We start from the raw sequence: 24,592 nt of genomic DNA on the forward strand, positions 1-24,592 counted from the left end.
ATCCAAATCCAGCATTCTTTCCACTACACACTATTAACAACCCAAAACAAAAATGTATGTCTTTGTATTAAACAAGGCACTTGACATCTAGGTATGTGCCACTCTGTCTATTCCTTCTTAAGATCAAATCCTTATTCTGTATAGAGAATACAAACAAATAAACAAAGTGATCAGTTATTTCCACTGCTTGGATGACAGTGTAAGTCTACTTGGCAGGAAACAATGCTTAATTTCTATATAACATTGTACTTAAAACACTTTTTTTTTAAAAAAATGAAGAGAATCCCTCCACCAAAGGAATCTCTTCATCAGTCACAATGAAGTGCCCAAATTTATAACTAAAATAGACATGTGTTCTCCAAAATACAGAAAGGAAGACCATCAGTTTGATGGTAAGATTGACTTGCTCTTTTACCTCAAGAAAAAAATGGAGAAAATGCTGTATGGATATCATCTTCCTTTGATCAGTGCTCCCACCCACTCTTGTAATAGCAATCTGTATTCCAATCATCTCACTATTTTTAACTCAGAGGGTAATTAGAAGTTCTTAGCATTCCCTTCCTTTCTGGGCCTAGCTTCCTTATCTATATTTCATTTCAGAAACATTTTTCAAGTCTTGAAGTATTTCTTAAACATCTATTGTATGATCCTCCCAATGATAGAGGCCTTGATGCTATAGAAAAGAAATATGATATAACACTTGAAGAACTTACAAATTATAAATGTATTCTTTCCCTCTTCTCAAGACCTCCTCAATCAATGAACAAACTTAACGAACTCAATGAACAACTTAATAAATGCCTACTATATGCCAGTAACTGTGTTAACTTTGTCAGTTGACAAAGACAAAAAAAAAACAGTGACTGCCCTTATAATCAGTCATAAAGGTTCTTAACTCTTTTTTGTCATAGATTCCTCTTAGGTAATCTGATAAAGCCTATGGATTCCTTTTCAGAACAACGTTTTTAAACGCATAAAATACATAGGATTATGAAGGAAACTGATTATACTAGTGTTACAAAAGTCTTTCTGTGGTTTTAAACTAAGTTTTAATAGTTTAAAAGTGAATTAAGACTTTTAGGATACCCAAGATTAAAATAATCATAACAAAAAATCTTTAAGTTCATAAAAACCATGTTAAGAACCCTTGTGTTATTATTCCTTTGTTTTTCCTCCTACTCTCACTTTCTATTTAACTCTAAAAGTGGTTCCTTTTAGGAATTTTGAAATGGTGACGTGCACAAGAAATTACTTCATTTTACTGAAAAAGAAAAGAAAATTTAAAAGTCTGATTACCATGACCCAAGTGGTTGGGCCACATTTAGTTAAATCTGGAATTTCCTCAGACTAAAGCAGAGCTTCAAAAAATGGGGAGTTTGTGTGTTGGAAGCATCGAGGAGAAAAGAAGATAATAGATTCTGAGATATTATAGAGACTAAAGGCAGTGCTACATAACAGAAAGGGCAATGGTTCTGGAATCAGACGACCTGGGTGTAAATCCCAGCTCTGTTCTTTACAACCTGTGTGATTTTGGTTACGTTCCATCCAGCAACAGTCCACCAGGAAACCAAGGTCTGTGTGGGCATCTTGCTAATTGTCCTACTCCAACTCTCAGCTCCTCTACTCCCTCCCTCCCTCCCTTTTACTTCTTGCTCTAGGAATATCAATCAATGTTTCTGGAAAGGATATGGTTTCAATGGCCTTATGGCTCCACTCCCTGTATCACCCCAAATGAAAGATCCCTACCTCAGAAAACACTGTACACAGTAACAACAACACTGCACAATAACCAACTTTGATAGACTTAGCTCTCCTCAGCAATGCAATGACCTAAGACAATTTCAAAAGACTTGTGATGGAAAATACTATTCATATCCAGAGAAAGAACTATGGAGTCTGAATGCAGATCGAAGCTTATTATTTTTCCTTTTTTTTTTTTCTCATGCCTTTTCCCTTTGGTCCTAATTCTTCTTTACAACATGACTAATGAGGAAATATGTTTAATATGATTGTATATGTATGGCCTATGTTAGATTGCAAGCCATCTTGAAGAGAGGGAAGGTGGAAGATGAAAAATTTAAAACTCAAAATCTTATAAAGTAAATGTTGAAAACTAAATATGTGTGTGTGTGTGTATGTATGTATGTATGTATGTATAAAGATCCCTTCCTGGGCCACCACTTCTGAAATATGTTCTCAAACACTTTTGTCCTTTTAGCCCCAAAGCCAAAATAAAAATCCTTTTATCTCTTAACACAATACCGTGCACACAATAAGCACTTAATAAATGTTTTTTAATTCATTCATTCAATTCATTTCACCTCTTAGAGTCATGATTTGACTCATCTAGAAAATAACTAAATAATCTAAGATCCCTTACAGTTCAAAATCCTTTATCTATGACCACCTGTCAAAAATGTTGTAGAGAGAATTTGGTGTCAGATATGGGTTGAACTGGATAATCTCTGAGATCTCTTCCAAGAGATCTTCCAATCTCTTACAAGATTTTGTAAAAGCTCTAAGCAACTTTTAAGTATTGGCAGCAACAAAATACAGACACTATGAGTGGGAAAGCACACTCTCATCAGTCTGGGCAATTTTTCTGTGTTCCCCAGCCTTCTAGGCAAAAATCTGTTGTCATATCCAGAGGTAGGTGAACTCTGGATTGTGTGTGTGTGTGTGCGTGTGTGTGTTCATAGGCAATGTAGAGCATTAGAGATGGGAGGTACAGGACCAGTGGAGAGCAGAAGGTGAACCAATAGACAGAATAGGAAGAAATAATAAATGACTGAGGAGAGCTATTTAAACCACAGGCCCTAAGCATCTGTTTGGAGGAATGCCTAGTTAGCCTTTCCTCTCTTGCAACATGATTCATTCATTTACTGCTATTGTATTTGGCTAAAAACTAAAAGTGCAACCCAAGCAAGAGGAACAATGTCATCAGAGAGGAATAACCCTGAACCAGAAAATGGAGTGACTTTTTTGAAGGCAATTGTGACTATTCAGTAGTTAGGATTCGTTTCGAAATAACCAGGATGACCAAACCACACCATGTTTAAAAAATATAGAAGAGTCAAGATGATGACTACTCCAAATTCTAGTTCTGCTTTTCCGGTCAGAATTGCTGATGAGGTGCACAATTAATTTTAAGATGACATCTCAGGTTGGATACCCTTTAAATGGATAAAAACCTCCAATTTTCATTTACTAAGTTCAGTGACTTGCTGATCAACGCTGAAGAGGTCACTAAAAAATACCGTGTGACACCTAAGGGGTGGTACCACTAATAGAAGTAGTGTTCGGGATATCCCCAACTTCAGCAGGAAGAAAAGCACAGAATACCCATGTCAGCAGTCACATAGCTAAGGAAATGATTCTTGGATGTCCTTCTTTAAACCCCATGTGTGGGGTTTCTGGAGGGAGGGAACAAGGCCACATGGCTCCCCTATTTCTAGGAGGAGGCTTTGAGTAATTTTTGTTTCCTCTCCTGTTCCTCATATGCTTTCTCTTCCCCCAAAACTTTTCAGGTCACCCTTGATTATTGTTTAATACATTCTGAGGCTTCCTGAAAGACCAAAGAATACAGACACATAAAGTACACATTTAACAGTACTCAATCAAGATAATCAGGTCTTGAATTGAGTGTGGTATGGAGGGAGCCAGAAGATATGAGTTTGAACCTTAGCTCGGACATTTGCCATCTGTAGGACCTTGGCAAGTTGCCTCCTTTCTTTGGTTTACCTATAAACTAGCTGGTTGAAACAAAATGATCCCTGCTTGCTTCCCTTCCTATAACCTTTGATGATGTTAGGCTTTATCAAGAACAAGGCCAGGTTAAATGATACCTGATCTACATGGCAAAACTCTGTTCCTTCCAGGGAACTTACCCACCATTCAGTCTTCATCAAGTCCATCTTGTCACCTTTCTACTCTAAGATCTTTTCACTTGTATCTTCCAGGTCATGGATCCCTTTCTTTTCTTAGAATATGATACTTACCTAAACCTGTCACTAACTAGAGAGATGATTGACTTTCTCTGTCTCTCTGTCTCTATCTCTCTCTATCTCTCCCCTCCCCCATTCCAGATGAGCTGAATATTCCTGGTTGTAAAAATGAACAGAAGTGACGTGACTTACCACATATTTTAGAGTCTTGACGAAAAAAGAAACTTATTTCTGGACAGCAAAACCTCTCAAAAGCCTAGCACCTCACATATGCAGTGTGAAGGCAATGAAAAGGTATTTGCTTCCATCCCTACAGAAAGCCTGTCACTCACTGCAAATAGCTGGTTTGATATGGTCTGTTCTCTTGGCACTCTGTGTACAGTACTTGAACATACAGGAGGAGGGTGGGAGGAGGGGCAGGGTAAGGGACAGAGGGATGCTATGTGGGCAAAGTTTGCTTATCTCTCCCATTTCAAGCCCCACTATCTTTCCTTGTTACTTTGTGGCACTGTTCTCCACCCAGAATCTGTTTGCTTTCAATCTCAAGGGAGTTTTAAGAGGTTTTGAATTATTGACAAGCCTAGGGAAGGAGCTTTTGAAAACACCAAGCACAAAACCAGACCTGTTTTCTGCAGTCCAGTAGAAAAAAAAAAACAACTTGGTTTGTTGTCAGTTTCCTTTCTATAGGAAAGTCTGCCTTTGCTAAGTATAATGATATTCACAGAAAGACAGAGACTTGGAACTCCAGGCAGGCAGCAGCAAAGTTCCCAAAGCTTCTCCAGCTTCCACTGGGACAGTGTTACTCACCCCTAGCCATCTCGCTCCTTTATTGGCAGCCTGTTGGATTTGGACTCTTTTGAGGGTGACATGGTAAACAGCTCCTTCCTCTACCTCTTCACCCCAGTCCTGAATCGAGCTCTGCCAGGAAAGGGAGAAAAACAAAAAGAGAGAAAGGGGAGAGAGAAAAAAAAGAGTGCTTTTCTTCCTCTCTCTAACCACAATGTATCCAGCTGCTTTGCTGCTTACGACTATGTCTCCCTCAGCACTCAGGGCGCAAGATGGGCTATTCAAAATAAATCTATCAGAGCAACTCATTGCACATTGAGATAGAGGGAAAGCCGAGATTTACTTGGCAGGCTGCCTTTTTCTGTGGTATCAGGATACCCGGACTTTTCCATTTAGTTATTTTTCCTAGACTCTCACATATTTTAAATAGTTTAAAAAAAAAAAAACTTTTTCCCCCTGAAGAAAAAGACTTGGGTTGAATTAGCCAGCTTTTTTCACACATACACACAACCACCACTACCCCTCACCCCAAGTTAAAGGGAAAAAGTCACCGGAAGATTGTTCTTTAAATGCCTCACTTTTTTAAACTCAAAAGCAAACAAGTGGCTAAAATCCTAAGAGTTTTCATTTCCTTGAAAAGGAATTACCTCTGTTGCATCACCTCCCTTTAAGATTTTGGAATTCAAAAAGTTAAAGGAGCTGGAAAGTTTTATTTCTATCAGATAATCTGGCAAGTGAGAAAAAGGCATCACATCATCATGCACTTGCAACTAAAACATTTTCTGAAATGATTCCCGGATTTGCTGTGTCCCCGACTAAACCCAAGTTTCATATTAAAGCCAGAGAAAGGGAAAAATGAAAAACAAAAAACCTCCAGGATTCACCCAGACGCCGCTAACTTTGTTTTCCCATTTCTGAAAAGTTTCCCTTCGCTGCCACATATTTCACACACACGCACACACACACACACACACTCACTCACACACACACACACACACACACACACATACACACACACTCACGAGACAATTGCTGGGGAGATAAGCATCATTTAAGGGCAGTATACGCTCTGAGAATCTACAATCTCTCCTGCCGCTAGCCCTCCGAGAAGTTGCACGATATGGATCGGATGGCTTGGTTCACTCTAAGAAGAGTCCAGACAACTTCGAGAGAAAATAAAAAGTGGGGGGCCTGGGGTGGGGGCGGGGGTGAAGGAGATTCTCCACCAGAGAAAGCTCTAGAGACGTCAGAAAGTTCTAATTACCATTTTAGCTTTCCAAAGCAATTTCATTCTCAGTTTTGTCTTCAGTATGTGGACGCTGCATGATGAATCCTGCTCGGAAGCAAAAGTCGCTCTTTTTTTCCGTTCTTCTTGCAAACCTTCTTGCAGACTTTCCCCCTCGCAGGCAGGCAGGCAGGCAGGCGCGCGCTCGCGCGCACGAACGCGCACATACACACACACACACACACACACACACACACACACACGCACACACTCTCTCTCACACACACACACACACACACACACACGCTGCCGCTGCTGCCTGCCCCCCTCTCTCCTGCTCGATTCTAGTGCAGTCAATTCATGACCACAAAAAACTGAGAGAGGAGGAGAGGGAGCGAGAGAGAGCAGAGAGAGACTCCTCCCCACGCCACTTTGTGATGTAAGGTTTTCCTGTTTATGCTTATGAACTTACTCTCCCTTTCTTAAATTCCATACAAAGCCCCGATGAGACAGTTTCTCCAGCTTCCGAACCTTCCAAAGTCTATCTCACCAAAACAGACCTCTGAAGTTTATCTGGGTTCCCGATGGTCACCAGGTGCCAAAATAGAAATGTGTGTGTGTGTGTGTGTGTGTGTGTGTGTCCGTGTTTTTCCCCTCCCTTGGCTAAAAGAGACAAAGAGAGGGGGAGTAGTGAATGGAGAGGAAGATTAGTAAAAATTCTATTATCTGCCTCTGTAGACCTCTATGAATAATTAAATCTGAGCGACTCCAAAAAAGCATTTAAACGAGGTAAAGCAGCTAGAACAGGAGCCAGGAGGGCTTTTCTTAGTGGGGGGAAAAAGAGAAAACAAACTGGTATTCCTGACAAAAGCTACGTCTTGTCCAGTATCAGTCAATGTGGGAAGCAACACAGGACATCTTCCTGTCATCCAAAAATGACCATGTCCATTCACACTGGTAATTGGCTGAGGGAGGAGGAGCTGTTCAAGGATGGTGTGGGGGGAAGAGGCAGGGTGACAAACATGGAAAGGAGGCTTACCAATGGCTTTTGAGGCGCTGAGATGCTTTGTGATTAAGTCACCATCTGTTGCATTTTCTTTACTGTAACACTATAGTGTCAATAATAACTGCACAGAAAACCCTTCTGTGCAATACATGGCTGAACTGATCATTATCATACTGGGCAGATCAGCTGTTAGCACAAAAGATTATTAATTTACTGCCCCTCAGCTTCAGTTAAATTAAAACAATAAAAGTCAACCAGAAGCACAGATCTGGAGCCAGAAGAGACCTCAGAAGAGTTAGATTAGGTGTCTAACTCATTTTACAGATGAGGAAACTGAGGCCCAGAAAGGTTAAGTGATTTGCCCAAAGTCACAAAGGTAGCCAGCAACAGTACCAAAATTTGAACTCCAGATTCTCTGACTTCAAATCCAGTATGCTTTCTACTATACAATGCCACCTAAGAGATGTCAAATGATTATAAATAGTACGAACCAGAGCAAGAGGCAGCATAGTGGATAGAGAGCTGTCCTGGAAGCCAAGGAGACTTGGATTCAAGTTTTCCTGGCTTCAAGTTCTGGCAATGAGACCCTGAATTTAACCTCTCAGTATTCTAGACAACTGTCTAAGACTGCTACAAGTTGCAAGGGAAGGTGCTGGCCTGCATGGTTAGGAGTTTCCTTACCTAGGAAGTCTCTATTCCAATGAAATCACAGGTCCAGGCCCTAACTCTATGTACCAGAAATCCATACCTGTCACATGTACCCTCTAAACCAACTCCCCAAACTTCTTAAGTTCATCCCATCTGTGTTATCTGTCTTTAAATCAGCTTAAATTCACTTTAAAAAAACCCTCCTACTATAGGCATTCCTTTAGGTGCTGTGAATTCCTAAGGCCCACCCTTATTTCAACCCAGGCCCATTTTCTTCCAGGCCCTCACTCATTGGAAATAATAAAAACTTAAAATTATAAAAATAAGTTATAGCCATTGCCTCTTCACAGTACCCCTCCCGCCCCCCTCCCCCCCAGGTAGAATGAGAGCTAGCATTATCCTTAGGTTACAGATGAAAAAGCTAGGGCTCAGACAAGTCAAATGCCTAGTCCAAGATCGCAGGGAATTAGCAGTCAGGATGGCAACCCAGGCCTCTCTCTACTATACTAGGTTGCTACTAGTATCTCCCTCACATAAACTACATAAATCAGGGTATAAACTGAATTTCAAACCATTCCTCACCTCACTTGAGGGTAGGTGAGGTGGGGGAAGAAGAGAAGAGGTTATGGTAATGGTGAACAATTGCTACTTCAGGGACACCAGAGCTCTGGTCACCACATAGTGCTAGTGTCGAAGGCCCCCTCCAGCTCCAAACCTTATAATTCTAGGAAAGTTGGGATGCCAAGCCTAGGAAAAACTTTCTGAAGAGGAAATCTGATGACTCCTATGGTCCCTCCCTACATAGATTTAGAACTCCTCCCCCAGCCTCCTCACTCTCCACTCTAATAATTCATTTATCCCTGTTTGCCCTCTCTCCCAAATTACACATATGTTTGTAAAACTAGTAATTACAAGTTAGCCCTCACAACAACACTGTGAGTGGTGCCCTTTGGTTGTGTTTATCCCCATTTTGTTGATGAGATGAAGTGACTAGTTCCAAGTTACATAGCAAGGAAGGCTCTGAAATGGGATTTGAACCCAGGCCTTTCAGAGGCAGCTAGGTGGCAAAGTGGTTAGAGTATTGGATCTTGAATTGGGAAGATGAGTCTTTCTGAGTTCAAATCTAGCCTCAGGCATTTCCTAACTTAACTGTATGACCTTGGGCAAGTCATTTAGTCTTGTTTGTCTCAGTTTTCTCATATATAAAATGAGCTAGAGAAGGAAATGGCAAACTACTTCCAGTATTTTTGCCAAGAAAACCCCAAACAGGGTCACAAAGAATTGATTGAAATGACTTTGAGGCTCCAAATCTAGTAGTCTATCCATAGCCCCAGCTAGTTCATCATGTAGCATGTTCATTACTCTATGAACCAGAACCACTCTGAAAAGGTATGGTACATAACATTTCAGTCATTTTAAAATTGTTTTTCTCCACAGAATTCCAAAGGTTGGTTTTAAATAACTGTTTCATTGATCTGTTTCTACCATATGCCTTATAATTTCTGAGTCAGTGTCTAAAAGTTAATAAGCAGATCAAAAAAATGGCTCTATCATAAGGAAGATCATGTAGTCACTTATTATACTGGTCTCAATATAGACCACATTTTTCCCTAAAATTTGGCTTATATAAAAGTAGGTGCAGCCTATAATTGTACTCAACCAATCCGACAACAAGCATTTTTAAGTGCCTATTATGTTCCAGGCATTGGGCTAGAGAAACAAAGACAAAGTTAGCTAGCTTTTAAAGAGTTTAAATTCTATAGGAGCAGGTAACATGTTCATATGTAAGTTCAGGATATAAACAAAAATACAAAGGGGGGGAGGAGGAAGAGATGTTTTGATTAACTGGAGGAAATCAGGAAAGGCCTCTTAAAGGAAATGGCACTTGAGCTAAGGGTTCCCAGAGACCAAGGCAAGGAGGAAGACAATTCCAGGTACAAAGGCCCACAGAGACATGGAATAGAATAACATATGGCAGGAACTTCAAAAAGGCCAGTCTGACTGGATCATAAAATAGGTAAAGGGGAATAATGTATAATGAGTTTGGAAAGGTAGGTTAGAGCCAGGTTGTGAAATGCCAAACAGAGGAGTTTATATTTTATCCTAGAGACAAGAAACCATTAGAATTTATTAAGCAGAAGTCAAAACTTTAGTTTAGAAATGTTCATTTCACAGCCATGTGAAACCTAGATTGGAGAGGAGAAAGACTAGATACATGGAAATCAATTAAGAAGCTACTACATTAGTCCCAGTGAGAGGTGATAAGGGTCTAAACTGGAACAACTGGGAGGTGATTGGCTGAATGACCCTGAGGAAGGCACTTAAACTCGTGGGGCTCAGGATATCTCATTCTCTAAGTCTACACATTGCAGAGAAGGTGTCAATTTGCTTTGGTAGAGTTTCCTGATCCAGGCATTCCTTAAATTAATAAAATCACAGGTCCAATCACTATACCTATTGCACAGAAGAAGGAGTAAACTTATTCTGCTTGGCAAAGATGGGAGTAATGAGATGCTGCAAAGTGGCAAACAGAAGCTTAAGTTAAGGAAAAAATAATTACAAGAGGAATGGGGTCCCTCAGGAGGTTCCCCATAGGTCTGATCATCTCAGCTCGCTGCTCCCAGTAGTCAGTACAAAATGCTCTCTTCAACATTCAAAATCCTTTATAGCCTAGCCCCCTCCTACCTTTCCAGGCATTACACCTTATTTCCCAAAATGTACTCTTCTATCCAGTGATGCTAGCCTTCTGACTGTTCCACAAACAAGTGCACCATCTCTCAGCTGTAGACATTTTCTCTGGTTGTCCCCCAAGTCTGGAATACTTTCCCTACCTACTTCCCTGGCTTCTTTTAAGAGTCAACTAAAAGTCCACCTTCTACAGGAAGCTTTCCCTAATCCCTCTTCATTCTAGTGCTTTCCCTCTTTTAATTATTTCCTATTTATCCTGTATATAGCTTGCTTTGAATATTTTTGTTTGGATGTTGTGTCTTCCCTTAGGTTGTAAGCTCCTTGAGGGCAGGGACTGTCTTTTTCCTCTTTTTGTATACTGGCATTTAGCACAATGCCTGGCACAGAGTAGTCACTTAGCCAGTGTTCACTGAATTGAATCAGACGTCTTTAAACAAAAACTGAATAATCGATTGTGGGGTATGAAGTCCCTTTTGTACTATCTACTCCAGTTGAAGTGGGAGAGGGACAGCTCTGTATTTAGATGGAGATGTGACTCCTGACTGGGTGAGCAAGATACTATGTATCTAATGAAAGGGCTTAGGTTGCAGAGACACTTCCAGACAAGGGCACAAGAGAGGCAAGCATTGTACTCTTGAATGGTTACTGGGAGTTCTTGGAGTCTGTATGGCAAGCCAGCCCCATCAATCCTCCAGGCATGCAAGTCAAAAACTTCTGAGAGTGGACTTTCCTTGGGTGAGATCTTCTGGTTTTATATTCTTTGGTATATTCTAAGTTGGAGTTGTGATCCTACATTTACTTTTATATATTTAAATGGATAATAACATTATATTATCTCTCCATAGAATGTAAACTTCATATAGGCAAAGACTGTTTCATTTTTGCCTTAGTATCAAGACCTAGCACACAATAGATACTTAATAAAGACTTTCTGGTTGATACATAGATTCCTTGAGGGGAATCAGAGTAACAGCAGAGGCACCAATAGTCCCAGTGAGGGGTAATGAGGGCCAAGAAACCGGGTTGAGTGTAGCATAGAGAGGCAAGAAAGGATGCTTGGGATATCTGCCCCTCACAGACGATCTTCCACAGAGGATTCACCCAACATTCCGAAGGTCTCCTTCTGGATCTTTTAATATTTCTATGGACACCAGAACCACATCTGAGTTGTCAATCTGTTAATCACTTAATCATAATCATAGCTTACATTTATATAGCAAGTTAAAGTTTAAGAAGTATCTCAGCTATAGTATCTTATCTGATTCTCACAACCACCCGGAAAAGTAGGCACTATCCCTATTTTATAGCTGAGGAAACTGAGACAGACAGAGGCTTAGAGAACTGGTAAGTGTCTGAGGCTGGATTTGAAAGCATCTTACTGACTATAGGTCTGTACATCACATATTAGGGAGGATAATGATAAGTTGGAGGGCATGGGAAGGGGTAGTGTCCAAGATGGGATACATGTCCCTCAAGGGGAGAGCAGAGAGAAAATTTTAAAGCTTCTATTTATTTTTTTATCTCATAAAGTAACAAAAAATTAAACTTTACTGATATTTAATATACAGATTGACACTTGTTCCCTAATGTCATCTGAATGTCACATAATCCCATTGTGACATCAACCTTCTCTACCTTCCCTGGGGCTAGGAGAAAAAAAAGAAAAATATATATACTGCTATTTTCTTGGTGGGACCTTGAAGTGAAACTGAAAAATCTCAAGAGACTGAGCAGGTCTGGGAGGCCTTTTGTGCTTGATATAGGCCTTACCCACAGGAACAATTGGCTGCTCCAGATACTTCAGGTTAAGTTAGCCCCATTGGCACAGTAACCTCCCAACCCCTTAATCATCAAAAGAGGAAACTCTTCCCTACCTCAGCTGACCTAACTAGGGCCCCACAATCAGCACCCTCCTCTCTCTTGACGTTCCTCTTCCTACCCCTCAATTTCCCAGCAGGTCCCATCAGGTTCTGTCAGCCTCTGCCAGGAAGTCATCCTTAGGTCAAAGGACAAGAACTGCAGACACAAGATTGATATTTAGTAGCATATTAATGAATTGTGTCTCCTCAGAGTATTGTATTCATTCATTGGGGTGCTGTATACCTTAATCATTTGGGGAGAGAAGGAAGGGGCCTAGTAACATTTCTGGATGGGAGCTGAAGTGTGTCCCCCTCATTTTTCCAGGTCTGGCCAGCTGTCTGGGCTCCCCTTCACCCCTCCTACCTCTCTCACCCTTCACTCTACTGCCTTTAATGAATCCTACCTGCTTAGGATATTGGGCTTAATGGGTTTTGTAACTGGTGGGGAAATTCTAAAGCAGCTGAAAATGACATTGTTTTCTGTTCCCATTGGAAAACTGAGGGGATTAAGGGGTGCCAAATGGTAGTGGAATAACCATTAACACTGGTGGGCTGAGAGGTATAAAATTCAGGAAGTGGAAACTGTGTGGAGCAGAATTCAAAACTAAGGTGCTTTTTTTTGCTTATTTGGCCCTTTCCATCATTGTGATTATCTCTAATGGGACTATTCTTTAAAAAGGCAGGAGGGAGAGGTACCAATTCGTCCTTGGGATGGAGCCACTTATTGCTCAATTTAGGAACATAAACGTTAACAGAAAGAGGACATACAAAGAGAGATACTTCAAGAGGCTTTCAGTAAGCACTCATTATTATTAAGCACATTAATTAAGCCTAATAATCATTAGACACAAAAGAAAAATAAGGCTTATCCTCAAGGAACTCAATTTCTCAGAATGTGAAAGAAGTACACAAATAAATACAAGGTAGTGGGAGGGGTGGCATTTGAGGGGAAGGGAAAAGATGTGGTTAGGGGAGTACTAACAAGGTGGGGATGGGGGGGGCAGAAAAGGCCTCTTGTTGGATGTGGCACTTCTAGGAATGAAGGGGCATTTTTTTTAACAGTAAGTTTTTTCAAGATTGAAAAGGAAAGTTTCTGAGTGTTAAGAGATGAAGAACAAAACAATATCTTTTTACCTGCCAATCATCCTGCTGTCTAAAAATTCCCCTGGCCTAGATGAACCACACTTGTGTGTGCTAAAAGAATGGCAGAAATGAGTGCTAAGCCAATGTTGGTGACATGGCAAAGCTCATGGAAAGCAGAGGACTGGATAAAAGCAAAAGTTTTTCCAGTTTTCAAAAAAAAAAAAGGAAAGAGAAGATAAGCTACAAACTACAGGCCAGTGAGCTTGACTTGATTCCCAAGAAAATTTTCCAAGGGATTAATAAAAAGAGATGGTTGGTGGACATATAGAAAGAGCAGCTACGATTACAAAGAGCCACCCCTGGCTTCATCAAGAACAGGTCATGCCTGTTCCAATTCCCTTTTTGGACAGGATGACAAAACTTGTAGAAGAGAGGAATGATGTGGATATCATTTTTTAGACCTTAGGAAAGCTTTGGATAAAAATATCTCATACTATTCTTATAGAGAAAATAGAGAGATACTAGACAATAATAAGACAATAATACAGTCAGGTAAGTTAAGCACTCATTGGATTGTGGGACTCAAAGAACAGTTAGTTGTTAATGATTAAATGTGAGCATGGCAGGTCTCCAGTAGGGACAGTTCTTCTTTCCGTAAGTGGATGGTTCAGCAGACCTATACTTAAGGTGATTTTTACTTAATTGGAATTTGCCAGCAAATGTGAAGAGGGAAGGGAGACAGGAAGAGCCCCAAGTGCTGGTAAAGAGAAGGTGAACCAGTGGTTCAAGTGACCTGGGCCAGCCATGGACACAGACTTGGGGGAAAAGGGACGGGCAGGGACAGACACATTCCCTGAGGGCTGACAAACAAAAGACAGACAGAGGGACCTGACCAGAGGGCCCGAAGGGAGGAGTCAGGCAAAGGTCTCCAGTCTGGGCCACAGAGATCTCAAGCCAAGCCCCACCTCCTGCTATGGAGTGGTGTTGGGTGTCTCCTGCCTCTGTAATTCTGATTTTATTTGGAGGGTTTGTTTTATTTTTTGGTTTTTAGGGATTTTTTGTTTTGTTTTGTTTTTTGGTGTGGGTAGGAGCCTACTCAAGAGGCATACTCAGAGACAGAGCACTGTACTGTGCAGTAACTGAGTTAACAGAAGTTTTTTTTTTTAAATGTGGATTTCTTTCAGAATTTTTTACATAAAGCTGAATTTGTATAATGCAAGTTTACATAATGCTAGAGACTTGTCAGTAGAATACCCCAGAGATGGAAGGTGCTTAGCCTGGGTAGTTTAACATTTTTATCAAAAACTTGCCTAAAGCCATAGGTGGTATGCTAATCAAACTTGCAAATGACTCAGAACTGGGAGGGTGAGCAAACACAGTGGAAGATAGCAGGGATTCAAAAGAGCCTGGCTAGGCTAGACAATAGAATAAAACTTCAACAGATCCCTACCAGCTGTATATTGACTTAGAAAACCACAAATTAGCATTATCTGTTCAGTATTGTATTTTTATTACTTTTATTAAACATTTCCCAATTATATTTTAATTTGTTTCAGGTAACACTTGGGAATTTTAATTAATTTAATTGAGAGACCAGTCCACAGCTGCAAGTTTGATACCTCTAGGCTAGGGCACTGAGCTAAATCTGATAAAATAAAATTCAATAGGGATAAATGTAAAGTATAAAGTGGGAGAAGCATGGATAGACAGCAGACCTGAAAAAGATCTAGGGCTTTTAGTGGACAACAAGCTCATTATAAATCATCAGTGTGGGGTGACTGCCAGAAAAAGCCAGTGAAATCTTGGGCTGCATGAAGAGGGTTATAGTTCACAGAAATAGGAAGGCAATACTGTAATGTACTCTAACCTCATTAGACTTCATTTGGAGGACTTGCTCAGTTCCCAGTGCTGCCATATAAGGACATTCATAAACTGGAGGAGGCCAACCAGAAGAGGGAAGGATCTTGGGTCTGTGTAAAATGAGGGTCAATTAAAAGAAACGGCATATTTAGCCTAGAGAAGAGAAGATTTGGGCCAGGCTGCACCCTATGACTAACACAGAAATGTGGGAAAAAAATCAGAAAAATGCACCAAAGCATGGGAAGACAGAAAGAGAACATGGCAAGCAAGGGCCTAGTAGAGCTGCCCCAAAGTAACTTGGGCTGTCTAGAGAGCTGACAAGTTCCCCTCTTTGGGCATCTTTGAGGAAAGGCTCAATGACCTTTTATCAGGGATGTTCTAGTGGGTGTTCACTTCATGTCTGTTTTGGCCTTGAGCAGTGGTAAGGTCCCTTTCAACTCTTAAATTCCATGATTCTATATATTTTGTGGATTCAAAGGATTTTAGACAGTATATCTTTACCGTTTCATCTAGGATAGTCATTAAAACCAAGTCCTGATATAAAATGAGCTTAGAAACAGACCTTCAAATCACAGTGCCACAAAATGTTAAATCAAGATTGTTTTTTAAAAAGTATATTCAATTGTATTGCTCTAAAATTTTATAATTTATTCATTAGTGTGCTCATTAATTATAATAATATGAACAGAGGAAAATGTTTTGGTAAAATGATTATGTTTAAATATCTTATTTCCTTTTTTATTTTTATTTTTCATAGGTTTTATAATGTAGGGGAATACAGTTGTTAAATATGTGTTTTGGGGTCATACACTTGAAATAGTTTTGAATGACAGACATGCACAATCAGACAAATTTATAGACCAAAGACTCAGAGAATAACAAACAGTAATATGAAGGAAGTAGATACATAGGTTGAAGAAATGAGAGGTGTTCAGCCTGCAAAAGAGAAGGTCTAGGGCAGAATAGTTGTTTTCACGAAGGTGAAGAGATAACACAAAGATGAGAGGGAAAACTTGTTGGCAGAACTAAAAGCAGTGGATGGGAAGTGCAAAGAGGCACGTTTGGGCTTTCTGCAAATGAAAGCTTTGTAATAATTATCATTCCTTATCCCAAAATGCAATGGGACTGGAACTCAGGAGGTCAATGGGCTCTTCTTCACTGGAGTTCTCCCCAAACAGGTGCAAGATCACTTGTGGAGGATGTTGCAGAAAGTATCCCTGTTCAGATATGGGTTGGACTAAATACCTGCCAGAACTTCCAAATCTGAGAATCTGTGATTCTATAAGAATTTATCATTGTATTTTTTTTCAAGTAGAACAAAGGAGTATGATCTATATTCATGCGCAGACTGGATCTGTACCAGAACAGTATAAGATAACTTTTGAGAGGCACCAAAAGGCCCCTCCATTTAAAAGTACATCCCCCACTGGCATTGCTATATTGCTGGAATCCCCACATTCCTCATGGCTCTGGGCAAAGGCATTTCTGAAATGTGCTCAAATATAAATGTTATCTGAGGATAAAATTGGAAGCTAACACCTTAGCACAAATCCATGGATCAGATTAAGTGTCCAGTCACTTAGCAGAACCTAGGGCTCTCTGACAGGTGAACTTTGGTGAAGAGGGGATAAGCAAAGGTTCACAGCAGAGGACAGTTCTAGGAAGGTGGCACTGTGGAGAGAACATGTTTGGGCAGCCAGAGGACGTCGTGTAGGTGGATAGGTTCTGCAAAGGGAAGATAGTACTAATGAGAGAGGAGGGGGACTCCTCCCCCCACCCTGGGATAAACATCTATTCCTTCCCTGTCTTGTCTATCTAGATTTGACCCTTCTAACAAACTAACAAATAAAAACAACTGAAAAGCAAAACCAGCTGACCAATTTTTTCGCAGAGAAGAATTGCATTGGATCAGACCTGTGGAATCTAGAGTAGGAAAGCTCCCTCTGTCATTTCAGATCAGCAACTTGTCTGCAACATATAGTCTTAAGAGTTGTATTAGGCACTGGGCACTGAGATGTTAAAGCATTGATTACGTAGCATCTATGAAGTGCTTACTTGTGATTAGACACAGTTCCAAGTGGTGACCAAGTACCAGGAAAAGAAAGAAAGAAAGGAAGGAAGGAAGGAAACAAAGAAGGAAGGAAGGAAGGAAGGAAGGAAGGAAGGAAGGAAGGAAGGAAGGAAGGAAGGAAGAGAAAGAAATGAAAGAAAGAAAGAGAGAGAAAGAGAAGGAGAAAGGGAGAGAGAGAAGGAGGGAGGGAGAGAGAGAGAGAGAGAAAGAAAAAAAGAGAGAAAGAGAGAGAGAGAGAGAAAGAACAGACCCTGTGCTCAAGGAGCTTCCTGTGTAGTAGAAGAATATGTAAATAAATAGGGTGGCTAAGTGGTACAGTGGATAGAGCACCCAATCTGGAGTCAGGAAGGCCTGAGTTCAAATTCAGCCCTGAATTCAAATCCAGCCTCAGACACTTATTAGCTGTGTGACTTTGGGCACAGCCCCTAAACCTGTTTACCTGTTTTCTCATTTATAAAATGAACCAGAGTAGGAAATGGCAAACCACTCCTGTATCTTTGTCAAGCAAACCCCAACTGGGGTCTTGAAAAGTCAGACAACAACAACAAATATAAATAAACAGATAAATACAAGATACATACAGAATAATGGGTGGAGGTTGAAGGAGAGGACCAGGAAAGAACTTTTGCAAAAGATGGACTCAGGCCAAGTCTTAAAGGAAGCTCAGGATTCTAAAAGGTTTGAGGGAGGAGGAAGACTATGAGGGGCTAGGGAAGCAGCCAATGAAAAAGCACAGGAAATGGAATATTGGCCTCAAGGAATAACAAATGGGCTAGTGATTAATTATATAATTGGTGGGAGAGAGTCAAGTATAAGAATCATAGAAAGGTAGAAGGGGCCCTTTAAAAATAAGACTTTATATTTGATTCTAGAGGTAACAAGGAACCACTGGAGTTTATTGGGAGGAGAGGAATGACATCATCAGACTTGCACTTTAGGAAATTCACTTTGACAGCCATGTGGAGGGTGGACTGGATGGAGTGGGGAGAGACCTGGGGCAGGGAGGCAAATTAGAAGGTTAAATAACTTGCTCAGATTCACACAGTCATTATGTGCAAGGTGAGACTCAGGGCCAGGTAGCCCTCACTGCTGTCTCTGGGAACATTCTTGAGGAAAAGATCCCTGACTTTCTCTTTTCATATTTTTCACAAACTGAGTTTTCAAGTAGCTACAACTACCTGTTTATGATTTTTTAAATGTCTGTATGTGTCAAATATCCTTTAACTTGATTCCTTATTCATTTTTGGTTTTCATTTTATCATACAAATTATTTCTGCACATCCCTTTAGGTCTAGATTGTCTATTAATAGGCTCTAAGTTTTAAAGTTTTAAGAGGCAGTGGTTGTACATGCTATCTCATTTAATCCACACAACAACCCCCAGGAGGGGGATGCTAATATTATCTCCATTTTATAGTTGATGAAATTGAGGCAAACAAAAGTTGAGTGACTTGCTCAAGGTCACATAACTAGGATGTGTCTCAGGTAGGATTTGAACTCACATCTTCCTGACTCCAGAACCAAACCTCTATCCACTGGGCTACCTAATAGCCTCAAAGATGCTAGGAAACACAATGAGAACAAATCCATAGAAGTCCAGAGGACCTGGAGATCTATTGAGTAGTTAATACTGAGTGCTTAAGAGTGAATGGAAGTGAAATTTTGAGCTGGGTTTTATCTGATTGTATTAAGATGGAAGTAGGAAGATTCCCTCAGCCTGGTAAGGACTGTGGTTTAAAAGTTTTGATCTTAAGGGATTAGACTATCTAGGTTCTTGGCACCTGCACACACATTCACTTCACAAAGTGTACAAATAAAATGAGGACAACATTGTTTTGGGGAAGTGCTGGTTTAGGGGAACATGGAATTTACAGGTAAACCCGATTTAGCCCCCACAGCTAAAAATACACATGTTCAGATAGTGCAAAAAAGAAAGTGGGGGAGGAGGAGAGGCCAAGAGGAGAAGAGGCAGATCAGTGCTTCATGTAGTAGAATTATCAGTGACTGGATAAAAGCAGAGCTAGTATACTAGCCAGATTCGCATCTGGCATAAAGCTGCAAGGGATAGCCAAGTTAGAATAGATAACAAACCCAGGATGCAAAAAGATCTCAATAAATTGAGCAATGGGACAAATCTAATGAAATGAAATGTAATAGAGATAATTGTAGTCTTACACATGAGTTCAAAATATCTATTTCACATGGCTCTCCTCACCTCTCACCTAGATTACTGAAATAACCTTCCAAATAGTCATCTGCCTCAAAGCTCTCCCCACACCCATCCATCCTGCTGAAACGGCAGGCCTGATCATGTCACGCTACTATTCAACTAATTCCAGTGGCTCCCTATTACTTCTAGGAGTAAATAAAAAGTCCTCTGTAAAATCAGTATGAATCAACAATGTGATGTGGAAGCCAAAAAACCTAATTCAACTTTAGACTGCAAAGAGAGTAGCAAAGTGAAAGTTGCATCTTCCCTGGTCAGGTCACACAGATAGGGAACAGTCTTCTGTGCAGTTTTCATGGAAAACATCAATAAGCTGGAGACCATCCAGAGGAGGGAAACTAGGATGTTGAGGGGTCTCAGGATCAAATCATGTGAGGTTCAGCTGAAGGAACTGAGGATATTTAGATTTGAAGACTTAGCTGGTCAGGCTAGCTCTCCTGGAGTGTTTCAGAACCACTGTGTGAAAGAGGAACCAGACTTGTTCTGCTTGACCTGAGCCAAGAATAAAGGGCCACTGGCAGAATTTGAAAAGAGTCAAATTTTGAAATAGAGAGCTCCAAAAATCGAGTTGATTTACTTAGGAAGAAATGGATTCCTTTTCACTAGGGGTCATCAAGAAAAGGCTGAATGACTGCTTCTTGGGAATATTGTAGAAGTACATATTGTTCAGGTGTGGGTTGGACTTGACCTCTGAAGTTGCTTCTAGCTCTGGGATTCTGAGATTTCCAGCAAGGTATCACATATTCAATAACCTTCAAAATAGACAGTGTTTTATATCCTTCCCCAGTGTTGTGAGAATAAAATGAAATATATATAGAATTTTGAAGCATCATCAATGCTAGTTATCATTATTGTTAAATTTAATCAGTCATCATTCTAGCATGTCTAGATCCTCATCTTAGTCTCAGGCTAGTAAGGCAGTCATCCAATATATTGGCCTTGCCTGCTAGCCTTGAGTTATCCAAAATTTAACAGACAAAACATCTATAAATTCATTCCAGTTTTTGACAAAAAAATATTGAATGGCAGAGTTGTGAGTCCCAGGGTTCATCATTAGAGAACTCCTTCCAGGTTGATGTTGATCCATTAATCAACACTGGTTCTGACTATACCTAGTTACTGTCCAGACTCTAGAATCAGAGGACCTATATTCAAATGCCACCTTTTCACATTTTTTATCTGTGTGGCTTTGGGCAAATAACTTAACCTTTCTAGGCCTCAAAATGAAGGGGTTGGACTAGATGACTTCTAACATTCCTTCTAGATCTAGATCAATGACTCTATGATCTTTTCAGTAAAGATGACCTTACTAAGAGAATGTTAGCTTCCCCTCCAAAACCTTGGCATATTTATTTTCTAGGCAATTTCTCTGATCTTCCAGGCTATGATCCTGTTTGAAAAAACAGAAATTCAGATGAGTCTGGCACGACTTCTTCTTAAGGAACTCACAGTGGCTCATAAGGACCACTTCTTTAAGTCCCCATAAATCATCCATTTAATAACTGATGGTGCATTTTTGCCAGGGACCAGTACCAAATGTATTGGGTCATCATTTACAGAATTCACCTTTTTCCCTTGTCCAAACCTCTGATCCTTCTCTGTTATCCATTTCTCTCAAAGATCACTAATAACAGTTTAGAATTTGCATATACAAGTTGGTTGGTTTTTGTTTTAGTTCTCTAGGGTGTAATTTATCCAAAGTGACTTTGTTTAGGGCAGCTAGGTCATCACTTGGTGTCTCCTCACTGATCTTGGATTTCAATGACCTCTTGACCATTTTTAGTCTATCCTTTTCAGTCTAAAGGTCATTCTCCTTGACAGAGCAAAGAGAAGCAGAGTATGAGTTACGTAGTTTCACTTTCTCTCTGGCATTCATTGTCAACGTCCTGTCTGTCTGAGCACAAGGCTGTGCGGCCCTCAGCTGTGTAACAAAGGGACAAGGATCACATGCTGTCAGGATAAAAGGTCACAGTTTGAGGCTGACTCCTTGTATGATAATAATGGTCAGTCATTGATCCTGATGCTTCCCTACAGTGCTGTTCTTCTGACCTTGCTCCATGTAAAGTCATCCTATCTAAATTTCTGGCTTTGGTCTGTTTTTGGATTCTGATTATATTCAGGCTAGCCCTTGGAATTCTTGCCTCTGGACTTCTGACCCTGATCTTAAGATAATTTACCATTTCCATTGATTCCACCTTGAATTGGCTTTGCTCCACCTTAATTCCTGGATTTAATTGCCCACTAATCCCAGAGAAAACCTGTCTTCCCCATTGGGGCTGGACATATCATGTCTCACAAAATCAAATCCCTATTCTAGACTGTGCTGGCAGACCCTCTGGCTGGAGCATATGCAACTGTAGGCCCAAAAACTTAGTTCCAGCAACCATTAGGCCAAGCCACAGAAAAACTGATCACTTACCAGGGGTGCTTTAGGTCTTACAAGGAAGCAAATGACTGAAGAAAAGTCATATGTTCCATCCACAAGCAACCCAGTGAGTCCCCTGAACCATCTCACTAGGAAGAAAATTGTTCCTGATGCAAATCAAACTGTTTATGGGTCTCACCCCTGGAGACTCCACAGGTCCACATCCTGAACCAAGATGGCAACTCTAAAATAGTATAGCTAGTGGTATAAGCCACTTTCTAGTTCCCATTCTACCTCATGAGAAACAGCCTCCTCCCTTCTGAACAATGTTGAGAGCTTCCTCCAGAATCTCATGGTGACTTCTGGCACACTTCTACAGCAGAAGTATCAAACACACACAGGCAGGCAACACTCCCGAGTGCTGCCAGAACCGGATAAAAATGTAATTGGGAACTATTTAACAAAATAAATAATCATACAATAAAACATAAATAATCTTAATATGTGATTATCTAAGTCAGTATGTGCCTTCAGAGATCTCTGTACATGATTGTTTCTATTTGAGTTTGATACCACGGTTCTACAGTACAAAGTGGGAGGGTAAGGGAAGAGAAAAGATGCATTTATTAAGCACTTATTATGTACCAAAAATGTTGCTAAGTACTTCACAGATATTACACTAGCTCCTTTAGGAGACCAAGGCATCTTAATGAGGGAAGTGCCATGAAATTCAATAATGCCAAAGGGAGGAACCAAGATGGTGGAGTAGAAAGATACACATATGCTAGCTCTGAACCCACAGCCCATAAAATACCTGTAAAGAAGAACTCCCAACAAAATCTGGAGCAGCAGAAGCCACAGAACAATGGAGTGGAGGAGATTTCTGTTCCAGAGAGCCCTGAAAAACCGACACGAAAAGTCCATGGTGCCTCGGACCTGGAGCAGAGCCCAGCCCTGCCTTGGCCACACGGCACTGGGGGGAGCAGATCTTAGCAGGCTTCAGGGACAGAATCTCCAGCAGCCACACAGGTCCCTCCACCCACAGGCACCAAAGGTCAGTGAGAGAGTCTTTTTGGCTCGCCAAAAGGGGAGTGGGGTATCCCCATAACTCAGGCCCCCTTGGGAGGCAGCAGTGGAGGCGGCCACAGACCAGGGACTCCCAGGGCAGGCAGGAGCTCGGATCCATTGTTGAAGGTCTCCGCATAAACCCCCTGAGGGAACTGAGCCCCGTGGGGCGGCCTTGCCCCCACCAGAGCACCTGAACTTAATCTCACACTGAACAGCAGCCCCACCCCCAGTGAAAGCTCTGAGGCTGGGAAGCAGCATTTGAATCTTAGACCTCAAGTGCTGGCTGGGTGGATCTGGAGGCATGGTGGGTGTGGAGAGGACACTCAGAAGTCAAGTAACTGGATGGGAAAATGCCCAGAAAAGGGAAAAAAAATAAGACCATAGAAGATTACTCTCTTGGTGAAGAGACATCTCCTCTGATCCTTTCAGATGAGGAAGAACAATGCTTACCATCAGGGAAAGACATAAACGTCAAGGCTTCTGTATCCCACACATCCAAAATTAATATTCAATGGGCTCAGGCCATGGAAGAGCTCAAAAAGGATTTTGAAAATCAAGTTAGAGAGGTGGAGGAAAAACTGGGAAGAGAAATGAGAGACATGCAAGAAAAGCATGAAAAGCAGGTCAACACCTTGCTAAAGGAGACCCAAAAAAATGCTGAAGAAAATAACACCTTGAAAAATAGGCTAACTCAATTGGCAAAAGAGGTTCAAAAAGCCAATGAGGAGAAGAATGCTTTCAAAAGCAGAATTAGCCAAATGGAAAAGGAGGTTCAAAAGCTCACTGAAGAAAATAGTTCTTTAAAAATTAGAATGGAACACATGGAGGCTAATGACTTAATGAGAAACCAAGAAATCACAAAACAAAACCAAAAGAATGAAAAAATGGAAGATAATGTGAAATATCTCATTGGAAAAACAACTGACCTGGAAAATAGATCCAGGAGAGACAATTTAAAAATTATGGGACTACCTGAAAGCCATGATCAAAAAAGGAGCCTAGATATCATCTTTCATGAAATTATCAAGAAAAACTGCCCTGATATTCTAGAACCAGAGGGCAAAAGAAATACTGAGAGAATCCACAGATCACCACCTGAAAGAGATCCAAAAAGAGAAATTCCTAGGAATGTTGTGGCCAAATTCCAGAGTTCCCAGGTCAAGGAGAAAATATTGCAAGCAGCTAAAAAGAAACAATTCAAGTATTGTGGAAATACAATCAGGATAACACAAGATCTAGCAGCTTCTACATTAAGCGACTGAAGGGCTTAGAATATGATATTCCAGAAGTCAAAGGAAGTAGGACTAAAACCAAGAATCACCTACCCAGCAAAACTGAGTATAATACTTCAGGGGGAAAAATGGTCTTTCAATGAAATAGAGGACTTTCAAGCATTCTTGATGAAAAGACCAGAGCTGAAAAGAAAATTTGACTTTCAAACACAAGAATGAAGAGAAGCATGAAAAGGTAAACAGCAAAGAGAAGTCATAAGGGACTTATTAAAGTTGAACTGTTTACATTCCTACATGGAAAGACAATATTTGTAACTCTTGAAACTTTTTTCAGTATCTGGGTAGTTGGTGGGATTACACACACACACACACACACACACACACACACAAACACAAATACACACACATATACAGAGAGAGAGAAAGACAGAGAGCACAGGGTGAGTGGAATAGAATGGGATCATATCTTAAAAAATGAAATTAAGGAGTGAGAGAGGAATATATTTGGAGTAGAAAGGGAGAAATGAAATG

At 40.6% G+C, this 24,592-nt stretch overlaps 1 protein-coding gene across 5 annotated transcripts in view; it reads right to left on the minus strand.

Moving 5' to 3' along the window:
* RGL1 (ral guanine nucleotide dissociation stimulator like 1) overlaps window positions 1-24,592 on the minus strand; it is a 272,674-nt gene that overhangs the window by 153,379 nt on the left and 94,703 nt on the right. For 2 of the 5 annotated variants that reach the window (XM_072648405.1, XM_072648406.1), the window contains one exon: window positions 4,752-4,862. The exons of 1 other annotated variant lie outside the window; for it this stretch is intronic. In XM_072648405.1, the coding sequence (XP_072504506.1) occupies window positions 4,752-4,862 (111 nt within the window). Of the gene's footprint in view, window positions 1-4,751; window positions 4,863-5,994; window positions 6,564-24,592 lie in introns of those variants that run through there. 2 more of the 5 variants (XM_072648407.1, XM_072648409.1) reach the window with 2 other exon arrangements.

The sequence above is a fragment of the Notamacropus eugenii genome, chromosome 2 (genome assembly GCF_028372415.1).
Source record: "Notamacropus eugenii isolate mMacEug1 chromosome 2, mMacEug1.pri_v2, whole genome shotgun sequence".
In the NCBI taxonomy this organism is placed as follows: Eukaryota; Metazoa; Chordata; class Mammalia; order Diprotodontia; family Macropodidae; genus Notamacropus; species Notamacropus eugenii.